We start from the raw sequence: 17,245 nt of genomic DNA, 5'->3' as shown, positions 1-17,245 counted from the left end.
TTCCTGATAGGAGATTTAACACTTCCGTTAATCGGCCAGGCGGACCCTGTTTTCACCCAATGCCGAAAAAATGGCCGAACATTGGCGAAATAATCGAGCTGACCGACATATATCGGTCTATCACTAACTACAGCTATAATTTTCAGACTCTTTCATGTACACTGTACATACTCATATATGCTATATGGATGTAAGGTAGGAAAGGATGACTCAAGCCCATCCTGTTCCAGTGCTGCCTCCTGAGAGACAAAGTCTTTTCTATACAAACATTCCAGCTATATGCCTTGAGCTGAGCATTGCGCTGAGACTCAGACTCAGAGAAACGCTAACGTTGGGCTGTTTTCCCTGTTGTTCTGCTCTCACAATGTACGAATGAACAAATCCTGCATGTAGACAAGCTCGTGATGGTGTAGTCGTAGAACAGACGGTTGCCCAGTGGTTACATGGGAGCACTAGTAGAATCTGTTTATGCTAGTCGTGGGCTGGAGCTGTTCCTTTGACGTTTGGTCCCTCAGCGGCCAATACTGTCTGTATATAAAAAGCCTTACAATATTTACAGGATCTTTTATACTGACACAAATAGGTGCAAGACAAGACTGAGACAATCTGTAGACCTTACCATAGACAGAAAACCGCACAGGCCTTCACAGAAGGAACATATCCATGAGTGTCTTGCAAACAGTTTGATGTGTTTTAGCTTGCTTGGTAACGGATATAGATTGAAAATAATGTACGACACGGGGTTTGATTTGAAATAGTCCCCTTTGTTGAGGTCATTTCACACCAAGAATGATACTACAACGATAACTACATTTGCGTCCACACCAACGGATTTAAAGCTGAGTGCATTCTGATTAGCTGTTACATTTTTATTTTTTTGATTCGTCAGCTGGAAAACGATATTGTTCCTCTGTGTCATTATAGCTGTAGTGTGGACTTCCCTATTCTCATAGAATCAGAACACTTATTAAAACTGTATCGTTATAGTTATCGTCCCTGGTATGAACGGCCCTTTAAAATGTATAGCTGTAACTACCATTTCAACTCGAGGAATTGGGCTTTTAAGACAAACCGTGACTATTTTTGAAGTTGTTGTTACCTGAGGTGAATTAGCTGGCATACTAATATTGTTTAGCCAGGAAGTGCACAACACAGTCTGTGTTAATCTGTTTTTATTGTTCAATAGCATTCAAGGTATCATTTCGCATTTCAAGATCTATATTTAAATTCATAAATGTCAGCAAGCTTCTGTGGCTGGTGTCATTCGGTAGGAAGCGCAAGCTAGATAGATTTGGGAGAGAAATGTCTTAAAGGGTTTGTACTTGGGTTATTGGGATGAAATGAGATATTATATATCTGTAACTGGTAAGTCATCCATTTTAACCGGCAACAAACTTGGTTTATCATTATTATAAGCTGACGCTCAGTTCTGATCCAGTTCATTGGCGAAAGTCAAATACTCACTCAACTGTTATACTTGCAGGTCAGGTTAAATATGGACATTCCAGGGTGCTTTTGATCAGTGGCATGTCTGATAAAGGAGTGATTAAGGACAACGTGCAACAGACTTCTCCAGCACATGTAATATGTACCCACTGTGCATTAGCTTATGTCGTTTGTATTGTTTGCCAATAACTTTATTCATCTGTAATGTGCTTCAGCTTTAACCATTTGCTTCTAAAATGATCTTGCTAATTGTCACAAGAAGTTACATGTTAGTGGGATAAACACTCAAATGTCATATTTATAGAGGGGGGATGGATGAGTGGTGGAGTTTGTGGGTGCAAGCTCTATAAATTAAAAACCAGAAAGCCAATTTCAAATGGAAAATGGCTTGAAACTGTCTGATATGTTTAGCTAGATCTTTTGACCCCCAAATAATATCAGTAAATATTCCAAGGCCTCGTCTGCTAAGTTGGCCATTGGCGTGCAGCACCCTTTGAAACTCCGTTATAGGTCATAGACCATTTTAGTTATTTATGCACTGTTACATTGAATGCACTAGATGAGAAATATACCTCTTTTTATACACAATTAGAATCACCAGATTTTGAGTGGTTACAGCTGAACCGGTTTCATGACACCCAGTAAATACCATGTTTTGCAATAAGGCTTATATTTATGGAGCTATATGAAGACCTGAACATAAGGAACTTGCTAATGGTTCAGTTCCACTCTAAATGCTGCCATTTGGATTTTCTTTTCCAGATAGCAAGGGTTTGCAAGACTTCTCATGAATATAATTTGATGTTTCATATCTTAGTGCCATGTAGGGATATGGAAAAGAAATCTGCAATTGAAGAGAGGGCTTTTGATTGAGTTGAAACAGGGCATTAACTAATGACCAGAGAGGATAATTATTTTCTGAACTTCACTGACACTGAAATGCTACACATTACATGCTTTCTGCTAACGATGGGAACTGGAAAGGATTCTCTTGGTGCATTTGTCTTGAAGTTTCGATTTTACCGGGTCAGTCCATGATGGAAATGCAATTGTGATGCATGTTTAACAGCTGAATACAACATGTACTCTTAAATCATTTTAAGGAACAGTCCAATTACAATTTCTATTTTATATCCTTTATACGTGTATATTTACACAAAAGATTTTAACTTAGCAAAAAGAAAAAAGGACAAAAAAAAAAATTAGGATATTACAATTCCCTTGTGGGTAAGGTTCATTAAAGACCAAAAACATTTATGTAGCCCAACAGTGTCAAAAAGTAGATGGACAACTTTTCTGTAACAATTGCCTTAGATGAGGGACAATACATCTGATTAAAGGAAATCTGGTCAGTGAGTCTGTGTGATTCTTTTGATTGTCATCTAAAGTCTTCCTTCCACAGACTCAACCGTGGGCAAGTATGGCTGCACTTACAGAATCAAACTACACATAGTCGTCATAATCCACATAATTTAATATGAACTTGAATAATCATTAACCAAAAAAAAAAAAAAAAAAAGATCACATTGAAATGTTAACGGAATTACAGATGTGTTCAGTGCTACACACAGTAGTCTGCCCAAAGCAAATGAGAGAATCTGGAACAGGAAGTTATGGTCATCTAAACAAACACAAGTTAAGAAATAAGCTGTACAGCTGCACCTACAGTATGTCAGGAAAACATGTATGTGCACAAAGGTTGTTTACAGATCACTAGAGTACAGTTCAGGAAAGAAAAACCTACATGTAAAGCCTTTTACAAAAAACTAAATCAATGTGGATCTTTACAATAATCTCGCGGCTATAAATTAAGCCAATTAAAAACATCAGAAGTTCAAAATAAAAATAAAAAAAGGAAACAAAAAAAGTATTTATATTTATTTGCTGTGAAGAGTCAGATGCTAGAACCTTCCTTTAAAGGGCTTGAATCCTCCGCTGCCACCGGCCATGGGAACATTAGTAATCTGCACAATTCTGTTTATACCAGTGGAGGAATGACTGCAGAAAGAAACACAATCAGTATGCATGCAATGTCAACATTCACGTTAAAACTTCTTCACCTGTTGTTAATTACAAATAAGGTGGCTAAATGGTATAAATAGAAAAAACACGTAACAGACTGAAATATGCACTCTAGATCAAAACAAACCTGGAGTGTGGTGCCATCATGCCAGGCCTATTGTCCCCCATTCGACGGTTATCTGTGAATCCTCCGCTTTGTGAGCCTGCTGCCCCGTGCCAGTCTTTCCTGGGGCCCTGATCGCGTCCGTGCCGCTCCACCACCACCTGCCTGCCACTGCCGAAGTGCTGCTGTGGTAAGATGGAGGTTATTTAGTCATTCCTTTTGCTGGAGGTCTGCAAATCTAAGTGTCAGACGCATGCACTTCACCTGCTCTCCCATAACCACAGGTCTGCCTCCGTCTCGGCTGTTGAAGCTGGTTCTGCCACGGCTGGCTGTGGACACCCCTCTTATGGCAGGTCCGGGACCTTCTCTGCCAGGACGTTCTGGACGCATTCGCACGGCTCTGTAATAATCAGCAGCAATCGCTGGTTACCAGCAGCTCAATGAACACCAAGCCTGAAATATCAGTCTGTGATGCTGTATATTCAGTGAGATATTTGATATCTTGTGAGTTCAAGACTGATTTGAGAGTTGCCTCATTTATAGGATCATTAATCCTATAAATTCCTATGGCTCCCTTCGCCAGCAATAATTTTCTATGACTCTCCAAAATGATTGCGAAAAAAGGCATGACCCTCCCCGATAATTTGATGCTTCTGTGCTGGTTTGCGCTTGGCAAAGATGTTCAGATAGCCATTGTTTTTTTACAACCATGACAAACGACTTGCCTCTGCTTTCTCATCTTACACATCACACTCCACTGCTATGGTGGCCATTTAAGTAGATTTACTCACTAACATTGTTGTGGAAACACTAAGCATGGAAACTAAAATAAGGTAGTATCGCGCTACAGCGCACATTCTATCAGCTGCAGTTCTGGCGCCTCAGTCCCAATACTGTAAAACTCGACGTACATTCACATCCAGTGGCGTAACTTTGTTTTAAAAAGTGGGTGGGAGGGCCCGAAGCGCACTGTCAAACAGCGCCAAACTGGATTTTTGTTGGGTCAGACCCATCTGCTAGCGATGGAGGGCCGAGACTGAGAGAGCCACATGGTAAAATATGCACCAAACAAGCCACTTTGAAATTTTGCTGTTTTCATGAATACAAAAGTTGGGTGACCCTCCCCCTAGACTAAAAAAAGTTGGATGACCCTCCCCTCAACAAAGAATAAATAGACATGACCCTCCCCTATTTTCCTCCAGTGGTCCACTCCATAAATACCGAACAGTCCCTTATTGTAAAGTGTTACCAAATAATCAATAGTTATCAATTGTAAATATCTGGTCCCTTAATTAATAAAAAAAAAAATTCTAACACTGCTGATAGAGTACTGTTTTGTCCACATTCATGGAACAAAGCAGAAGTACAGAAGAACTGGTAATGTAATCAATTGTCATGGAAATCATTTGATTACTGAATAGGTACTGAATAAGAACCAAATTTCAATTCCCAACCATAGAGCATAGGAAGCACAAACAGAAGTTCATCTGTACCTGACATCTCCTTGCTTCGTATTCATTCCCCCATCAGTCTTCCAGCCAGCGTGGCTGCCGTCTCTGGGGGTGCGAGAGTGAGCAATGGCAGGAGGTGGTGCTCTGCCTCCAGCTGGTCGATCAGGCATGGACACCTGCCTGCGCTCATCACGGTCACGGATCTCTCGACGATCGCTGTCTCGCAGCTCTGTGCGAGGTGGAGGGGGTGGCTCTGCTCTTCGCACGGTTTCAAAGTCTTTTGGATAGCGGTCGAACCCTGAACTATCTCGGCGCGGAGCAGGGCGATTTTTCTTTGAATCAGGTTCATTGTCAAAGCGGTTGCGTCTGGCAAAAAAATTTAAATAAAAAGGATTCATCGGTTGCCGTTCATTCACAACTTGAGCCAATTCGAAAATTTGGCAGGTTTACTCATTGGAATGAAAGTGTCTGTGGAAAATCAGTCTCATCTTCCTGTCCTACTTTTGTTTTTGTGATTGCTTACCTATCAAAGTTGTTGGATTGCCCGGCTGATGTCTGTGGGTATCGGTTCCGGTCTCTGGGGTTGAAATCATTAAAACGATTCTGTTGTCGGCTATTGTAGTCTCCGGCTGGACCGATCCGACCCTCTGGCTGCGTTTGCATCTTTTTACCACTATTCCAGTATGGGTCTTCCCTCCTGCACATACAGAGATGGAAAAACTGTTAACCATATTGAACCAGAGAGATCACTAGACCCCGAGAATTAATATCTAACAGTATTGTTTGCACACCTCTGGTCAACATCACGTCCCCTCTTTAAGTTGTTTCGTTTCTCCTGCTCGTAACGCAACTGCTCCTGCTGCCGTCTCAGTTCCTCACGTTCACGAGCCAAACGCTCTGCTTCCTTGCGTCGCTCCTGCACACACACATACATTTTTGGAACATCAACGTAAAGACAAAAACAAAATCTCTGCTTTGAGTTTCCACAGGCAGGTATTTCGTGGTTGTACCTGCTCTATACGGATCCGCTCCCGTTCTAGTCTCTCTCTCTCCATGCGCTCGCGTTCGAGTTTCTGTCTTTCCACCTCCAGTCGTTGGCGCTCTCTCATTAGGTTCTCCCTTTCCTCACGCTCGCGCATAATACGGATGCGCTCCCTCTCCCGGCGCTCTCGCTCTGCTATCTCGCGCCGTCTGGATATCACACCAAAACAGCATTACAGACTGCAGCTCAAGCACTTTGCTGTTTTGTGTGTGAACGTAAAAGAACGTACACCTACCTACGCAGTTCCATAGCCCTGCGAACGCGTTCCATCCTGACCATGCGCTCACGCATGCGCTGTTCCTTCATCTTCTCAAATGGCAGGATGTCTTTGTTTCCACCTTTGTTAAGCATGGGGCGTCCTTTCTTCATCATCTCCATCTGCAAGTATGAACAAAATACTCTCAAAGAAAATACTAGAGTGCATATAGATAATTCAGATCGTGTTTACGGTTGGTTATGTCTTCTCAGAATAAAGGCGTTAACCAACCTCCTCAGGTGGTATGAACCATCTGGGACGTCGGTTCATCATGTTGGGTGGACCAGGCTGCAAAGAAACACACAATTAGATAACGTCTACCTCTTTCATGATAATACAGTTCATACAAAGGATGTCTGCAGTACCTTCTCAAACCTTCCACCCCTTCTGAAAGGAGGTCGAGATTTATTGAAGTGTTGCTCTCCTTTAGTATGGTCGAGAACCATATTACCTGGACTCTTTCCTGTGGATAGGAAGGGATGGATACAGATATTTAAAAAACACAACTAGAAAGTCTTTAAGTTTTTTAACTTTCTCAGGAAGTGAATATAACCAAACTATAACATACGTCCATGTTTCTTATCATCTTTCTTTGCTACGTCGGCTCCTGAATTGGAAGATGGTGCATCAGATTTGTTGCTTTTGGGGTCCTGTTTTTTTGCTTCTTTGCTGTCCTTCTCAGAGGGTTTGTCTGATTTCTTCTCCTCCTTCTTAGATGAAACTGGAGTCCTTTTAAAACAAGAAGGAAGGAAAGTATAACCAGTGTATAACCAATGAAACACTCCTCCCCTTAACAGAATGGAAAGAGATTAAAATTGCATAAACTCTTACTTGTTGGAGGTTTTTGCTCCAGTTAGAGTGCGCTTTTCTCCAGAAATTTTACTGGAACTTGTCTTCTCTTCTCCCTCTTTCTTTGAGAAGTCCTTTTTGAACGGGTCAGTTTTTACCTACGAGGATGATACCACGAGTTCAGAGATTAAGTAAGAAATTGATGAAACACAATTGATGATGTTTGACTGCAGTAATGTAAATCCTTTAAAATCCCTTAAGTAAGTTGAGTATCCCACAGTGGTTAAGTTCTTACCCTATCCACACATATCTGTTGTCCATGGAGTTCTGTGCGGTCCAGGTGAGAGATGCACCTGGCCACTTCTGCACTGGATGACATGGTAACTAGTCCATAACATTTGGCTCCTGGGCTACGAGCATTGGTGACCACTTTGGCACTAAAAACCTATTTTGAAACAAATGTAAAAAAAGAAAAAGAAAAAGAAAAACATTTAGTAAATTTAAAAAATGTAGGCCCATTACAATCCCTCATAACATCACAAGCACGTTAATTTGAAGCTGGCGCTAATGTATAACATACAAAGAGCCGTTACCTTTCCATATTTGCCAAAGAGGTTCTTAAGATCAGCTGCTTTGGTATTGGACGACAGGCCGCTCACCCACAGATTGCGAGTAGAGCTGGTGCTGCTGCTGCCACTTCCTGAAGACAGAACAAGACATGCCGCTACTTTAATGACAACTCTAGCATCAGAGCAGACTAACTTTCCAAATAATTAAACTTCAAATTGTATCAGGCAGATTTTTACTGCTCCTCAAAAACAGAATAGGCTAATACTGATGTTTTATCATATAGACCAGCTGTTGCATACATACTTAAAATATAAGGCTGAAATTCCAAAATGCAAACCCATTTAGGAAATAAAGTCATACCTTTATCATCTTTCGTAGTCTTTCCATCTCTGTCCTTTGAAGAGCTAAAATGTGAATATTATGAGAGCAACAAGAAGAGAGAAATACTTAAATGAGTACCAGAGCATGAGAGACGACTGTGGGCACCGAGGTACATCTCCAAATGAACAACAAAGGTTATACAAATGTTTGGTGCATTACAGAAAAAGGAAAAGAACAAAAAAATCCCCATAGGCAAGGCTTGCACTCGGACAAAACTCCAATAAGGCTTCTTTCTCTTGCTTTTCCACAGGAGCAAGGTGGGTCAGGTTTTCTGCCAATTTATTCCCTTGACCAATGACATCCTCAGGAGGGTGTTCAACTTCAGAGAGAATCACTTCACTGGACTGACAAACCCCTCTGACATCACTGGAACTATTGCTCTTTTTTTTAACCCATAAGTAGGGACTGGAAAAGCAAGTGCTGGAAATGTGTGCGTAACAGACGTGTTTTCTGCTCCTCGTTTAACTCCAATTACCAAACTCGAAAAAATGGCAAACCAAACCAAAAGAGCAAACCAAAGGCAGGGATTAGGTACAATGAACAACGTGTTATGAAAAAATTCTTGCGGCTACCCACAATGCTGAGTTCTTATTGAGCTGGAACTTGGTAGTAGTATCTTAAAGAACTGACATAGAAAGACAAACCTCTTTGCTTGACCTGTCGCCCCAGTTGAAGAGGGGCCTTTCTTCCCAGAATCCTTTTCCTTGTCTCCCGTTTCTCCTTTCTTCGAGGCCTCTCTGTTGTCTTTCTTGGCGGCGTCAGACTTCAGCCCGTCATCTCTCTTACCATCCTTGTGGCCATCTATCGCTTCAGTCAATGAATCTGTCTCCTGCCTCATCTCAGCAGTGGCCTCAGGCTCTTCGCAGCCCTTGTCTGCCTCAGAATCTGGAAGTTTCACATGTTTACCTGTTTCCAGGAGGTCGTCGCCATCCACATCCAGTGTGATGGCATCTTCGGCCTGGATGGTGACAGATATATTGTCATCCTCAACTTCTTTTACGGGTTCAGGAGCAGGTTCGCTCTCCATGGCCTCCATCGATGGGACTTCAGGCTCAGCTTCTCTCTCGGCCTCAATCTCCACATCAGGATCAGGCTCAGGTTCCACATCTGCCTCAGCCTCAAGATCAGGCTCCACTCCTGCCTCAGCCTCAGGCTCTCCAAGGCCGTCTTCACAGGAGAAGGTTTTAGAATTGTCACGAGTAGCATCATCAGTATCAGTTACATCTGAGGGATTTAACAAGCATAAAACATGGCAAAAAACACATTGTTTAACATTCACATCTCTGTGCTACGTGACCTAGAAAGTACAACAAAGAGCAAGTTTAGTGTTAGTGGTCATCGAGGGTGAGGAAACCACAGCTATAAATAAAACACATTCCTTAGAGAACAACGAAGAGGTCGAACAATCTTCTCGCAACGTTGAATACAAGCGCCAATGGCAATCTATCTTGGTCCACATTTTGAAGGTTCCACAACTGGGTGATGTTGACACTTCTCTGCTTTACAGACATGCATTCAGTCAGAGTGAAATTGCAAATCTATACCATAACGCAAGTCCTCCTGCCAGATGTCACTAAGCTTCTTGTGGTCACATCAAGGGTCTTCTTTCAAATGTTTCCGCTGACTGTCCATCTCAGTTTACAGCTGATGAAGGCAAATCAAAAACAGGGTGGCAAATCTTCTCTGATCCGTTAGAGAAATCTGGCCTTGTTCACAGCATTCTGTCCAGTAACACAGCTAAAAATGGGTGTCCACTGAGCTGCGTCCAGTCTTGAATGAGTTCAAAGCACAAGCAGTGATGTTGATGTCCACTTAAGCCATGTCGGCTATATTGCATTCAGAAAGAAGTGTCAAGACTTTGGTGAACGAGGTTAACATATGTTCTGACCAGTCAAAGGCACTCAGCCTGTTGCCGTCTCCATTTCAGGAGGTAGTCCAGACTCAACAGAAAGAAAGAGGCATCCTGCTGAACCTTTGGTGGTGTTCTGAACAGAGGAAACTCTCTGAGTGGGTGAAAGGCTTCCTCTTGCTGATGAAATGTGGTGGCAGGGTAATGTGCTCTTGAACAAATTAGATGATGAGATTAGGAGTTTCACTGATGTTAACACAAATGGTGAAGCATTATCTGTCCTTTGATGCAGCACATGGTCCAGATGGAACGTTTTAATGTCTGTGAATTGTTGCAAGACCCACGGCTAGAACGTTGAGATTGAAAAACAGCAAAAGAAAAAGGAAGCAAAAGAAGTCCAACCTTCTGAAACCTGAAAAACAAGTGTTACATCTCCACCCTAATGAGTGACCAGACATACCTTTTTCAGATTCCTCTTCCTCAGTCTCCTGAAAATAAAACAAAAACTGATATAAGAATTTGTGAAAGTTCTAAAGAATTGGGGGAAATTGTTCATTGATACTCACTAATCAATAACTTATAAGACAAACAAACAAAAAAGCCACTATTCTGGAATATTTTTATCACAAAGGGTATTTGCAGAAACATGCACTTAATGGTAGGGGTGTGATGAGATCCCATGCCACAAGATCTCGCGATATTAAAACATGACTATTTCTCATCGATGTAAAAAGCTGTCTCACAATATCAGCATGATGGAGTTGAGTTTGTGGCAAAACTTTTACCGTGCTCGCATTATACGGGCTAATTGTGACTTTTACTGCATGTGATAATTAAATAAATATATGCACTGCTATCATTTACATGCCTGGAGAGCATCTCAGCAGCTTGGTTAACAAATTCCATCTCTGCATAAGCTGTGACTTTAGGAACACTACATGCACCATTTCTACAGATTTGTAACGGAAATCATATATAAACCTACACCAACACGGGAGAATACATCAGTATGTTTTTAAATATACCACAGATCTATATGAATGACTGGATTGTTCACTGCATTCTAAACTGCCATTTGGTGGAGAAGCCACCGGAGGTGTTTGAGCGGACCTCTTACGATTCCCTGCCGACAGAGGGCATCATTGACCTAAAAATCATCCAATTTGCAGCGTAACAGTTGCGCAATAATAGAATTTAAAGGGTAACTAAACCCTAAAACAACTTTTTTTAGTTAATGATCAGTAAGACTGGGGCTTTATAAATGCTGTTCATTGATTCAAGTAATTTTTTTGACATTTGGGTTTAAAGTGTTTTAATTCTACAACATATGGTGTAAAAACGTCTTTGAGTGCTGCCCTCTTCAGGTTGAACGGTGGCTACTGCAGTTGAATGTTCCTATTGGAAGTTGTGCAGGGTTTTTCCTGCATAGAGAATTATGAGGCGGCCGCCTCCGTAAAATTTCGTGCCGCCTCCGGCTCTCGACAAAATTCGGACAGTCACATGGTCAGATACAGTTTTTCCACCGTGATGGTTCTGTTGCGGTTACCGGCTTGTGTCCATTCTCAACCCGTATAGTGCTGCGCGGATCGCGGATAATCCGCAGGTCGGGCGGGCCAAGTAATACAAACATTCCATTCCAATTAATCGAGGGTGAATGACCGATAAATTATAATGTTTTGAGTTTAATAAAGACACGGAACTCTCATCACGGTAAAACGAAATGAACGTGCGTCACTTTTACTTTCGTTTTCAACAACGTAACGTTAATTCTCTTCAGGGAAACCCCATCAAGGAAAATATCAAGGCTTGACAATAACGCTTGTCTGGGACACGTGTTTTTTTTTTTTCTTTTTTTTGAAGGGAACTTGTACTACTTGTCCAACCGAACAAATACCCTGATTAAAACAATTTTTTATTTAAAAATAAAAAATATCTAGGGAATCACCGAAAATGTGAGGATGATTCTGTTTAATTTAATTTAATGTAAGTGGCGATTGATAGCCTATAGTTGATAATAATAGGCCTACCTAATGTACTGACGGTACAATGTTGCAACAATGTTGTTAAGAATGTTGTTAAGAAACAATAGCCTAGGCTACACACGACAAGAGTGCTGTTTTCCTGAATGCCATCAAGACTGAAACCGAGACTGATTTCATAACAGTTCTTTAAACAGTTAAAATTAAGTCACCTACATTTTAGACGCAATGAGTGCGTTTTTGTTCTGTTTTTGCAGCGAAAATAGTTCCAAACAAAGATCACGCACCATCGTGCATCTCACAGCAACGAACACTTGAAGCATTACTGAATGATTCAGCGTTTCGAACGAATCGGTTGAGTCAAAAATTCAATGATCCATTCATAAACTGCCTCACTCTGAATAAATCAGCCGTTTGAACGAATCGTTTGAATGAATGACTCAATGACTCGCTCATTAAGACGGTCGCCTGCTGCCTCCTACTGGCGGTTTAGTTTCATAAAGTATCATTCTTTTCAATATTCCTTATTTGTATATTCAAAAATATTTAAATTAATCTCATTTAATACAGTTATAATTTTTCAATGTAAATTATTTAATTTGATTGGTAACAGCCTGTGTCTTATTATTTTAATTGAATATATTGATCAAATTTAAGAATTTGAAATGAAAAATGGAGCATGCATGTAATAAAATTAGGGGGGGAATGCCCTTTATATAAGGTACAAAAAAATGTAAAAACAGGAAATGTAATTTTGCCAAAGGAAGAACTTTTATTTTAAATAAAAGTTCATTTTAAATCAGCCTACTTCAGTGTGAAATGTTACCATCATGCTTAACACTGAGAATTTGAATAATTGTAATGTGGTGATCAGATGCAGATATCTAAATCAAAGAATATGGGCGGTTTGCGGGTGGATTATTTATTTTTAACAGTGGATTCGGGTGACTCAAAGTGCTCCAGATTAATGAATTTATCTTTAAAATGTACAAAATTTTCTTCCGGGGGGGCATGCCCCCGGACCCCCCTAGAGGTACCGAGCTACACCCACAAAAATAAATGTGGGAAACACATTAGCCTATGTGATGCCCAACAAAAAATACCTTATTATTAAAATACATTATTGGGATTTTACCACCTCTGCCTCATTTTGAGCCAGGAAAAACCCTGGTTGTGGTACCCTCTGATGTCGGAGGGTACCAGCTAACCACGCCCCTTGCCTACAGAGTGATGCGTCTCAGATGCACGCCCCCCCCTCCGCTGGGCTCTGCCCACTTTTCAAGCATTTTTCAAATATTGCCAGTGGGTGGAGTCAGGCTCTGACCAGGGGTTTAGTTACCCATTAAGAAATATGTACTAGGGTTGGGCAATGACTACCAAATTGGCACCAGACGACATCTACAGTGAAACATCGCGATGGACGATGACATTGATATACAAAAATCATTTAGTTCAGTTAGAGAACAGACACTACAATTAAAAACTGAACGTGTCTGCTCAATGCAGCGTGAGCCGAGAGACTCGCAGCACAGATCAGCAGCAGGAGTCAGATTTCATTCATCACGTTACGAGAGTGACAGACAGAAAATATTGCCAAATAGGCACTTGGCAATCTTGGCAATATTTTGGATTAAAAACTAACGCTGATAGAGAACCTGCAAAGGGTTAGATGTGTTTTCCAATAAAAAAATGCTCACGTGCAAGAGTGAATCTCAGTTCCATAGGAATTCATTGAAAACTCTCGCTCTGCATGGTGGCAGGGGACACTCATCGTTATGAATGTCTGTGCAGCCGTGTGCATTTTACTCGAATTAGCGATTTAAAAGCGAGGTGCAAAAGAGGGGAAAATTCCAACGTCCCAACCCCACTCAGTCCCCACTTTTGACAGAGTATTTTTTTGTGGTGTAAATATAATTTAATCTAAAGCAATATTCTTATCAGTGTTCTATCAGGTTTGACATATTTAAATCTGCATATTTGTGATATTTACCCAGAGGCTTAAAAAAATAAAATTAAAAAAAACTTTCTAAAAGGCATTTTTCCAAATCTTATTAAATGTATACTTCATCTTTCATTTCATATTCTTAAATTTGATCAATAATTTCAATTAGAATATTAAGACACTATCGGGCTATTAGCAATCAAATTAAATCACTTAAGGCCCTTTCACACCGGATGCGTAACGAAAAAGCGAAACGAAAAAGCGAATAGTTCGTGTGCGAATAGTTCGCATCAAAACCATTCACATCAGCCGCGACGCGAATTTGCGACGTCTGTGACGTTCAGAGAGCTTCAACATTCCAAAACTTTCGCGCGAATCGCGCCGACAGCTGAGAAAACATGGACACTTCATCATCATCATCATCATCATCATCATCATCATCCAGTCATAGTCATAGCATCCAGTGAAGACGAGCTTTTCATTTTATTTAAAAGACAGAAAAGAAGGTTTTGGGTGCACCCAATCTTACAGAACAGAAAGTCTGAAGGGGAGTATGCTTATGTGCAGTTTTTTTTTTGCGTCTTCAACAGTGCGTTTTGTAATGTAACTACACATTACATGTAACACACGAAGTAAGTTAAAAATCATTCGACTAGAAATATCACACAAAGAATGTATAGTATAGCCTACTAAAAGCAGCCCTAAATAGTCTCACTGCATTTTGTTACGTGTTCAAGGTAAACACGGTCTCTGTCTCTATCTTTGACGATAATAGTGTTAGCTTTCTATCCCAAATGTAGTTTGGCCTGCTAGCCTACACAGCACAAGACTATCACACAACACACTCACAGTCGTGATAACCGGTTGGTTGGCAATGCTACGCCACACATTGTCTTTCAAATCGTTGTCCTTGTAGTATGTGAATTGTCTGAAGCCTATTCTGTCGCCGCAAAAGTAAAAAAAAAAAATCGACATCGAAGCGAAAAAAATAAAAGTCGTTTTTTCGCCTCAGCACATTCGCGTTCGGTGTGGAAGCGCTCATTACACAAACAGCTGATCAAAAAATAAACCCATCGCGCGAATTATTCGTGCGTCAAAATCGCGTCCAGTGTGAAAGGGCCTTTACACAGAAAAAATTTAAAAGCTGCATTAAATAATGTTTTGATATATTATTGTCTGAATTTTTTTTTATGTTTTAATTTTTTTTGAATATACAAATACTACGTTGGGTAAAAAATTATTTGACTTTTAAACATGAAACTAAGCCGCCAGTAGCTAGCGGCAAGTGACGTCTTAATGAGTGAATTGAGTTATTCATTCAAACAGCCGATTCATTAAAGAATGAGGCAGTTATTTATGAATTGGTCACAATCTTTGACAAAACACTGAATCATTCATTTTCGATTATAAATGCTTTTATAAAAATGTTCCCAAAATTCCTACCAATATATTAATCATTTATTAGTTTCAACTCTTTTCATACCTTAGAAAAGGACTCCTCTTCCATGGTGGTGTCGGCATCCAGGTCTGTCTTCTTTCCTAAGGATGTGCAATAAAGCAATTTGATCAACTTATTAAAGTTAATTAAAGAAGTGGAGTTCAGACAGTGAATATTTACTGGGGATGGGCTGATCCTATACTCAGTATCGGTATCGGCTCCGATACTGCCATTCTTGGCCGGATCGGGTATCGGTCAGATGAGACCGATCCAAATCTGATATTGTGCGTATATTATTCTGTTTATCTGTGATTATCAGTTCAACACAAAGAGTTACAGAAATTCTACTTGATTTAAAAAAAAAAAAAAAGCATTGGGTATCGGTCGATACTTAGAATTTGTGGTATTGGATCGGTTCTGAAAAAATGGTATCCCTGCATCCCTAAGATTTACCTTTAGATTTGCCATGTTTTCTCGTGGGTGTGTCAGCTGACATGGTGAGCTCAATGCTGTCTGGATCACCACCTTCATCCTCTATCGCCTGCACACAAAAATACAAACCATTCAATTTCAAACATTGAGAATGGGAATTTCTGGTCAACGACCATTCTAATCACACTGTAATTGTGTTGCAGAATGATATGAAAATGCGAAGTATGAAGGTGCAGGTCGTAAACACAAGGCATGCGGAAGGTTTGAGTAGCAAAATAGGCTACATAATTTTTGGTTAAATAAATTTGTACTACACTGCACAGAACTAAAAGCTTTGCACAATGAACTATAATAAAACAATAAAACAACGACCAGGTGCTATGCTGTTTTGCATCTCACAAACCTTACTAATTTATATCTAGTAACACATATTTATGTATATTGTTACACACAGCATCATAATTTGAAACTTCAACTGTAAATTACTTCACATAAAGACTGTAACTAGAGATGGTGAATTTGTTTAAAGTTGAAGCAACTGATCTGAGCGCGTGTAGCAGCATTCGCTAGTATAATTTAGCCTGCTTAACAAATCCTTAACTTACATATTCATTTCTTTCATTTATTTCAAATGCTAATAAATATTTAATGCAAATTCAAGTTTTCACCAAAACAAAATACGGGCATTACATTTATGTTGTTAGTAAACCCATTAAAAAACGCCGGGAAAACAAACATTTTTGGAATAAAAAATGGCTAACGTTATGCTAACTCATAGCCATCAAGCTAGATCGCGAGCGTTTGCCCACACGTCACCGTAATTTACGCTTTTAAATTAAAATTACCTGCTTCAGTCTTGCGATGAGTGTATTTTTTACCCCAGTAATATCCAGATTTCGTCTTTTGAGTTCAGATTTCAGGTCTACAACGCGTAAATCTGTAATCTTCTTAGTCTCCGCTGAAATGGCCACCGACGCCATTTTACCCGTGTAACTGGATCTGTGTGTGTGTGTGTGTGCGCGAGCGCGACAGCGACACACTCAACGAGCACCACAGGACATCCAAACATATAACCCTTGTTGACGATTTTCTATCCATGATAATACACATACAATGACACATTTATCTAAGATTTTATTACAGATTTTGCGCGCGGTAAGGTTTTACTTATGTTGACAACACAGTGTCCCTTAACCAAAAAGTAATTTCTAAGGTTACAGTGCAAAAAGTATTATTTGTTTTGTTTTGTTTTCCATTACAAATATCTAAGAATTATATACAAAATACAATTATTTGGAAAGGAACATTACATAAAAAACGAGTTTCTATTAGTGGCGTGTAGTGAGTGGTGTTCTGAAATGATGATAATCCTCATAGTTTATAAATGCTGAAATACTTCAATACTTCATGAAATATTGTTCCACAAAGCATGTTGCCGTTCTCATGCAAAATGGGGAGGAAGAAAGAACTTTCTGAAGATGAAAAGCACGAGATTTGCAAAACTGAAAATTGCAAAAGGCATGTAGCCTAAACAACTAGGCCTAT

At 40.1% G+C, this 17,245-nt stretch overlaps 1 protein-coding gene across 4 annotated transcripts; it reads right to left on the bottom strand.

The window, feature by feature from the left end:
• Window positions 1-2,902: 2,902 nt before the first annotated feature.
• sltm (SAFB-like, transcription modulator) lies at window positions 2,903-16,752 on the bottom strand. 4 transcript variants are annotated; one of them, XM_081358669.1, is made up of 20 exons: window positions 16,546-16,752; window positions 15,722-15,809; window positions 15,314-15,369; window positions 10,370-10,397; window positions 8,705-9,284; window positions 8,040-8,083; window positions 7,703-7,809; window positions 7,405-7,554; window positions 7,152-7,267; window positions 6,889-7,049; window positions 6,686-6,783; window positions 6,552-6,608; window positions 6,300-6,442; window positions 6,033-6,213; window positions 5,814-5,938; window positions 5,546-5,719; window positions 5,065-5,388; window positions 3,836-3,971; window positions 3,596-3,756; window positions 2,903-3,444 (listed from the first exon to the last, which is right to left on the bottom strand). In XM_081358669.1, the coding sequence occupies exons 1-20, from the start codon at window positions 16,678-16,680 to the stop codon at window positions 3,348-3,350; spliced, it is 2,961 nt and encodes a 986-aa protein (XP_081214795.1). In that variant the 5' UTR covers window positions 16,681-16,752; the 3' UTR covers window positions 2,903-3,347. The 4 variants fall into 4 exon arrangements, with proteins under 4 accessions (XP_081214795.1, XP_081214796.1, XP_081214797.1 ...); XM_081358670.1 differs by having other exon boundaries at window positions 3,596-3,753; XM_081358671.1 differs by having other exon boundaries at window positions 8,705-9,227.
• Between the last annotated feature and the right edge of the window lie 493 nt (window positions 16,753-17,245).

This window comes from Scardinius erythrophthalmus (genome assembly GCF_964197995.2).
Source record: "Scardinius erythrophthalmus genome assembly, chromosome: 2".
Lineage (NCBI taxonomy): Eukaryota > Metazoa > Chordata > Actinopteri > Cypriniformes > Leuciscidae > Scardinius > Scardinius erythrophthalmus.
Note: the sequence above shows the minus strand (reverse complement) of the source record. Positions and strands in the feature narration are given on the sequence as shown.